This window comes from Thalia democratica, unplaced genomic scaffold (assembly GCF_965202585.1).
Source record: "Thalia democratica unplaced genomic scaffold, ktThaDemo2.hap1.1 HAP1_SCAFFOLD_1521, whole genome shotgun sequence".
Taxonomy (NCBI): Eukaryota; Metazoa; Chordata; class Thaliacea; order Salpida; family Salpidae; genus Thalia; species Thalia democratica.
The window spans coordinates 15,823-24,118 of record NW_028140367.1 but is presented as its reverse complement, the minus strand read 5'-3'; the positions used below and the strand labels follow the sequence as shown (position 1 = coordinate 24,118).

Genomic DNA, 8,296 nt, shown 5'->3' with positions numbered 1-8,296 from the left:
AATTTATCTAAATCAGTTATATAAATTTAACAGTGTTATTTTTCAACTTAATAAACAAGTGTTTTAATTTCGGGTAGTTTTATCTACTTTATTATACGTAATAGGAAATGTTAGGCTATTTCGACTATTTTTAACAAATAAACTTTATAGAATTAAATTCAATTTTATTAAATTTATAATGAAAAGGTGCCTAAGTTCAAATGTCTGATAATTAGAAAGGTATTTTGATATAGTTCTAAATTAATTTAAAATTACTTTAGCTGCTGTGTTAAAGTCATAACTAGTAGAATAAAAACCTGTTTAAAAATAATAATCAAAAAACCAAAATTATAGTTTGTTTAAAATCAAGACTAAATTGAATTGTAATGTAAACCTGTTTTAAACAAACGCATTCAAATTTTCCATAATATAGTCTATAAGTTTTTAAAATAATAAATTCAGCAAAGCTCTTAAAAACCTTTTAAAAATAAAAACAGCTAAGTAATGTACTTCTACCAACACGATAAATCGCTTATGCTGAAGTTCAAACAAATTAATTGGATTATACCCTTGAGTATTTCAAAGTCAAATGATGCTGCAATGCAAATGTTACTTCAAGTGTATACATCCGTTAATTTTTAACATTATTCTAAAGATTAATAAGCAAGAAGAACATTAAATATATTCAAATTTTTTTATAACATTTATAAGCAGTTACAAAAGGTCGTAAAAGCTTATAGTTTTTATTTCTAATATATTTTTGATTTTTTTATTAAAATTAACACAGTTTCTAATAAAAAATTAGTTTATCACTAAATGTGTAGGTTTTTCAAAAATAATTTCATTACTTTCTTCATGACAGTGAATAGCTAACAGTTTCTAAAATGATTTATTTTAAAAGTTCAACATAAAATTCTTATAAATTTTTTATTGTCAAACAATAATAAGGTATACTTTTGGTGTTTTCAATGTAAATTTATTTTATTTTTATTGGTATTTTCGATTACTAAACTACTTTATTTATACATAAGTTTGTATTTTAATTTCATGCCTATTTAAATTAATCGTAAATTTTGTTTACCAGTTAAAAGGGAATGAAGATATCAATTTATCAATGCGAAGTCCATCATAGACTGTTCAGAAGTTTCAATTATTCAAAGTTAGTTTTCTTGAAGATAATATTTTAGCTGTTTTAAATTCACTTATGCAACGATGTAGGCACTTTTTAATAACTGTGTTAATTTTGTTTGGTTTAAGTGTAAAAGTTCTTTTTGTTATTTCAACTACCGAACACAGTTTTACTATTTTAGTGAAAAGTTTTCATACAATTTTAATATTCAATATAAATTCAGTATAAAAGTTTTAACTTTGTAGCTTTGTATTGTATAATAGCTTTCACGAAAAGTCTTAAAACAAAAAAATTTTCAATTATGTATATAATAACATAAATAGTATTTGTCGTTGTTTATAAACCAACAACTAGTATAAATACAAACTGTTTCACTGACATATATAAAAGATGCTCTTTATCAACATTTATTAAGTTTCACTTTTAAATTTGAAACTTTCTCAACAAAAAAAAACTTCACTAAATCTTTTCATCAAATCAGATATATATCTTTAAAGATAGAAATTACAACAAAGTGACTAGTCATAGTAATATACAGCTTACTAATGTTAATTATTCAATATGATAAAACGCTTATGGTGAAGTTTAAATGAGTTATGGTAAACTTTATAAGTTTGACGCATTACAGGCTTGCTGCAATAACAATGCAAATCTTTCTATTGTTTTGTCAATTGCTCATATCCTTTATGATTTATATACAAAAATGTTTAAAGTAGATAATTCATTTTATACAAATTTAAATAAAATCTACATGGCTTGGTTTTATAACAAATGATTTTAAAATTCGTGTGTCGTAAACCAATTGAAATTTTAAACAACTACACTTAAGTAATTTAGTTGTTTATGTGCTGTGTACCTTGTAGATGCTTATGAGTGGAAAAATATAAATTTTAAGTATTTACAAAGACTTGTTTGTCATAATTTTTAACTTTTATAGCTTACTCCAGTTTTACTTTAAACATAAGTTTTCAAATACTTTTATATTCTTAATTTTATTTGGTTTTTTGAAAATTATTTAAAATCAGACTAGTAAGTATCGATTTGTGTTTTTTTAAATGTTGATTATTTTGATTACTAAAACAAAGAATAACCAAATTCTTTTTTTTTATTATACATTTGTGATTATAATACGTATTTATTAGTGTTTAATTGTTTTAACTTTTAATTGTAAATAGTTTGAACAATTTTTCTTTTTTTTATAAACTGACTAAGTGTTTGACCACTTTTGAAGGCTATATGATGCAATAATGATAATGGATAACATGTAGGTTTTTTTGTTAATATAAACAATAATGTTTATAGAAATAATGATAGTACTTAACATAAGGTTCATTGTAATAATAATAACAATTATAATGTTAATAGAAATATTAATAATAATGTATATTGCAGCTTTTCTTTACCCTGTTTTTTGTCATACACAACTAAACAAACACTAGACTACACTAGACTTATAGTCCTTATTGGCGTAAAAAATACCTTAGCTTTGCTATAGAAAGCCAAATTAAGTATAAAGAATTTTTTAAGGTTACACAATTTTAGTAAGTATTTGAAGTAGATTATAAAGTCAACAGAAGGTGTTCAAACAAGGAAACAGCGAAAAACCTTTGTTTGCACTGGCATTGCAGCAATGCTTTTATGTGTATCAAGTTGAAACTTATTTGAACTTTAGCAATTTGAAACTTATTTGAACTTTAGCATAAACATTGTAAATAAAGTTTTAAAATGTAACGGTATGAGAATTTGTTTGTTATTGCTGCGACAATCAACAATATACACATGTTGATCTTACTTGAACTTTATATTACGTGATTATTATGATGGTAGATGTACAATAGTAAGTTGAATTTTTTCAACCTTTTTACCATCTTTCTCATATATTTTTCCACTAAAAGTTTTATCCCGCTTTAAGTTATTTGGACTTAAATTAAAAAAGATTACATGTATGCACTTAAGGAAACAATAAGAGGTTTGAGTTTTATATTGCAACAATCGATACTAAATTCATTTTGACGCTAAAGATGCGCTTAATTGAACTTCAGTAATTTTGTTATATTCAAGTTGAACGAAATTTTTAAAAACGATACGTACCTCAAAGCAATAATAAAACTTATGTAATAATAAAATAGTTATTTACATTTTAAAGTTAAATATTCCATACAAAAGCTTTTATTAATTCTTACGTGGCCGAAATAACAAGTATATAACAAATTTAACTTACTTGTTTTGTTTGAAAATGTTCTATTCTATATATTTATTATTCAGCTGCCATATAAGCTTTGTATTTTAAAAACTATAAAACTATAGCTTTTGCAATTGAAAGAGTTTGGTTGTTCTGTGAAATTCATATGAAATATTAAACATATTGACTAAAATTTATTTATTAGTTTTGAATTAAACTCCTAAATTAAATTTCGATTTTTTAACACACGTTTAATGAATCTTAGAAAATTAAAAAAAAATTAAATTGCAATATATAATTAGTTTTGTAACTAAAATTACCTACAGCTAAAAAGTTTTTGAATTATTTGTAATGACTTTTGAACTAGATTTCATTAATTAATCTAGATATCTTTATGTACCAATTAATTGCTAATAACAAAACTTTTTTCATTTAAACGGTTTATTGAGCAATGCTTTCAAAATTTAACTAATTTCCTTGTCAAAACAAAATAAATACTCACAAAAACTAATTAATCAAACGCAATACGAGTAAACTAAAGAAGCAATCAATATAAAACTAATCAAATTAATCATAAAAACTAAAATAGATAATTAGAACAAAAATGGACTATTTAAAAATGTTAATTGTAATTCTAGATCCTTTATCAGGACCTAGATGTTGATTAAGTTTAGGTTTAAGTTTTTTAATCATAATAGCCTCTACTGCAAGTAAAATATTTCTATTTTTACAAAATTAATTACCTCAAAACAATTAAAAATATCATTATGATTCTGACAGATTCTACATTGTTCTATATGTGAAAAAACTGCGCTATTTGTAGGTTTTGTATGTTCTTTAATTCTGACGAACAGTTGTCGCTCCGTTTCTCCAATATATTGGGTATCCAGGTCACCTGGACATTGAAACTTATAAACGATGCAACTTCTGTAGAGTTTGTTGATCTTTTCTTTCAGTGAAAAATAGTTTCCAACTTTAGATGTTCTGAAAGCTACTTTGATGTTGATTCCAATTGTTTCCAAATTTTTTGTTATATTTTTGCTGAATTTTTCTGAAACCTTTTTTATATAAGGAACTGTTAGATACTGTTGTTTAGGAATTTGTTGCTTATCTTCTAATTTTTGAAGTTTTTCTATTTCATTGTTTATGAAGTTAATCGGATAACCGTTTCTCAAAAGAAGATTCTTTATTCTGTTTGTTTCTATGTTCTGTAGTTCTTCTGACACTAATCTTTTGTTTCTGATGAACAATTGTCTAACCAAGTTTTTCTTCCATGACTTCGGGGTACAAGAGTGAAAATTTAATAGAACATCTGTGTTTGATGGTTTCTTGTAAATTGAGGTAGTAAATTTGTTCTCTTCCAGCTTAACACTTATGTCAAGAAAAGGAAGTTTACCTGATGTACATGTTTTATTGTGAAAACAAGATCTTGATGTAGAGTATTTAATTTTTGATTGAATTCATTTGCCATTTCTTCATTTGAAAAGATAGTAAAAATGTCGTCCACATATCTCGTGTACATTTTAGGTTGAATTTCATTTAGAAGACCTGTTTCTAATTTGCTAACGAACCAATTGGCCAAAAGGGGGGCCAAAGGCGATCCCATAGATAGTCCATCTATTTGTTTAAATACTTGATTATTAAAACTCTGTGAGCAAGTTTTCAGTATGTTCTTGAATACTTTTTTCGTTATTTTTGAATTTATGAATACTGAAAGATTTTCTTTTGAGTATACATCGTCTGCTACCATGTTTATCGTTTCCTCTAATGGAACACTTGTATATAAACTTTTTATGTCAAAAGTTCTACAAACATCACCTTCTTTTGGCTTTATGGTTTTTAAAGAATCCATAAACTCAATATTTGAGTTTATTATCCATTTACTATTCAGTAAAGGTTTAAGTTTCATATAGAACAATGTAGAATCTGTCAGAATCATAATGATATTTTTAATTGTTTTGAGGTAATTAAATTTTGTAAAAATAGAAATATTTTACTTGCAGTAGAGGCTATTATGATTAAAAAACTTAAACCTAAACTTAATCAACATCTAGGTCCTGATAAAGGATCTAGAATTACAATTAACATTTTTAAATAGTCCATTTTTGTTCTAATTATCTATTTTAGTTTTTATGATTAATTTGATTAGTTTTATATTGATTGCTTCTTTAGTTTACTCGTATTGCGTTTGATTAATTAGTTTTTGTGAGTATTTATTTTGTTTTGACAAGGAAATTAGTTAAATTTTGAAAGCATTGCTCAATAAACCGTTTAAATGAAAAAAGTTTTGTTATTAGCAAATAATTGGTACATAAAGTCATGTAAACACCTTTCGCTATACTCTGTTTATATAAAAATTGCTCGAAAGACTGGTATTTCTTTGTCTCAGTTAAGGAACCTTGAAAATAGTATGATTAGAACAGTAATGGGATTTATGGATATTAAATATTTAACTAAATGTGAAGAACTTGGAATAATTCCAGAATTTTTAAAATTCAAACCTCCAAAATTGTTAGTGTACGATAATGTTGATAGATTCTATAGAAAAGTTCTTTTAGAACAATTAAAAATTGCAAGAACTAAGTATAATATAGCTAAAAACAACAGAAATGAAATACTAAAAGTTGTCCGCAACAAAACTAGCATTAGTCAGTATCACCTTCTCTTGAGTTCTATTAAGGAAAAAAGTATTAAAGAAAAAATATTGGACAAAAGGCAGAGACATAAGAAGAAATTAGCTTCATTATGGAACAACCAAACGTAAAAGTAAAACTCCAAACTGTATCATAAACAACAGTAGTCATGAATTAACAATTAGTGAATCAAATGCATTAATGTTTGGCCTCAAGCATTCCATTTTACCAAAAACTATAGATGAGATTAATATTAAAGCTTCAATCGAATTCCAAATAAAACAAATTACTAAAAAGGAAAATAAAACATTAACTTATGACGTTACTGAGCAAATTAGAACTAACACCATTAAATTCATCTCTGAAAGCAAAAAAAGTTTGCTCAACCAGAAAAAAAAAAGCGGTGCACAGAACACTGAAAAATTTATCACAAAATGAAAGGATCAAATGTCTTAAAATGGACAAAGGAAATGGAATAGTTTTATTAAATACTACTGAATATATTAAGAAGATGAGTGTTATTCTAGATGATACAAAAAAGTTTAAAAAACTTGATTTTAACTTAAATGGTAATAATCACAGTTATGAAAAAGCACCTTGGTATAAAAAAGAAAAAAAGTATATATAGTTACATCAATAAATATATTAAACCAATAGTGGATGAAAAAGTTTACTTCAGTCTAATTCCTAAAGGTAGTCAGCCAGGAAAAATGTATGGAATGGCCAAACATCATAAAACTGGCTGTCCACTTCGACCAGTCCTATCTGCTATAGACACACCTGAATATAGATTGTGCAAATGGTTAGAAATACAACTTAAACCTTTACTGAATAGTAAATGGATAATAAACTCAAATATTGAGTTTATGGATTCTTTAAAAACCATAAAGCCAAAAGAAGGTGATGTTTGTAGAACTTTTGACATAAAAAGTTTATATACAAGTGTTCCATTAGAGGAAACGATAAACATGGTAGCAGACGATGTATACTCAAAAGAAAATCTTTCAGTATTCATAAATTCAAAAATAACGAAAAAAGTATTCAAGAACATACTGAAAACTTGCTCACAGAGTTTTAATAATCAAGTATTTAAACAAATAGATGGACTATCTATGGGATCGCCTTTGGCCCCCCTTTTGGCCAATTGGTTCGTTAGCAAATTAGAAACAGGTCTTCTAAATGAAATTCAACCTAAAATGTACACGAGATATGTGGACGACATTTTTACTATCTTTTCAAATGAAGAAATGGCAAATGAATTCAATCAAAAATTAAATACTCTACATCAAGATCTTGTTTTCACAATGGAAACATGTACATCAGGTAAACTTCCTTTTCTTGACATAAGTGTTAAGCTGGAAGAGAACAAATTTACTACCTCAATTTACAAGAAACCATCAAACACAGATGTTCTATTAAATTTTCACTCTTGTACCCCGAAGTCATGGAAGAAAAACTTGGTTAGACAATTGTTCATCAGAAACAAAAGATTAGTGTCAGAAGAACTACAGAACATAGAAACAAACAGAATAAAGAATCTTCTTTTGAGAAACGGTTATCCGATTAACTTCATAAACAATGAAATAGAAAAACTTCAAAAATTAGAAGATAAGCAACAAATTCCTAAACAACAGTATCTAACAGTTCCTTATATAAAAAAGGTTTCAGAAAAATTCAGCAAAAATATAACAAAAAATTTGGAAACAATTGGAATCAACATCAAAGTAGCTTTCAGAACATCTAAAGTTGGAAACTATTTTTCACTGAAAGAAAAGATCAACAAACTCTACAGAAGTTGCATCGTTTATAAGTTTCAATGTCCAGGTGACCTGGATACCCAATATATTGGAGAAACGGAGCGACAACTGTTCGTCAGAATTAAAGAACATACAAAACCTACAAATAGCGCAGTTTTTTCACATATAGAACAATGTAGAATCTGTCAGAATCATAATGATATTTTTAATTGTTTTGAGGTAATTAAATTTTGTAAAAATAGAAATATTTTACTTGCAGTAGAGGCTATTATGATTAAAAAACTTAAACCTAAACTTAATCAACATCTAGGTCCTGATAAAGGATCTAGAATTACAATTAACATTTTTAAATAGTCCATTTTTGTTCTAATTATCTATTTTAGTTTTTATGATTAATTTGATTAGTTTTATATTGATTGCTTCTTTAGTTTACTCGTATTGCGTTTGATTAATTAGTTTTTGTGAGTATTTATTTTGTTTTGACAAGGAAATTAGTTAAATTTTGAAAGCATTGCTCAATAAACCGTTTAAATGAAAAAAGTTTTGTTATTAGCAAATAATTGGTACATAAAGTCATGTAAACACCTTTCGCTCTAATCTTGATATATATTTCGAA

General features: G+C 25.9%; 1 protein-coding gene across 1 annotated transcript; it reads left to right on the top strand.

Annotated features, from left to right (window-relative positions):
• Nucleotides 1-6,633: 6,633 nt before the first annotated feature.
• On the top strand, nucleotides 6,634-7,584 carry LOC145848550 (uncharacterized; the record flags this gene model as incomplete). The annotated part of the gene is made up of 1 exon (XM_082953947.1): nucleotides 6,634-7,584. A coding segment is annotated over exon 1 (951 nt), but the record flags the coding sequence as incomplete, so codon positions are not given.
• Between the last annotated feature and the right edge of the window lie 712 nt (nucleotides 7,585-8,296).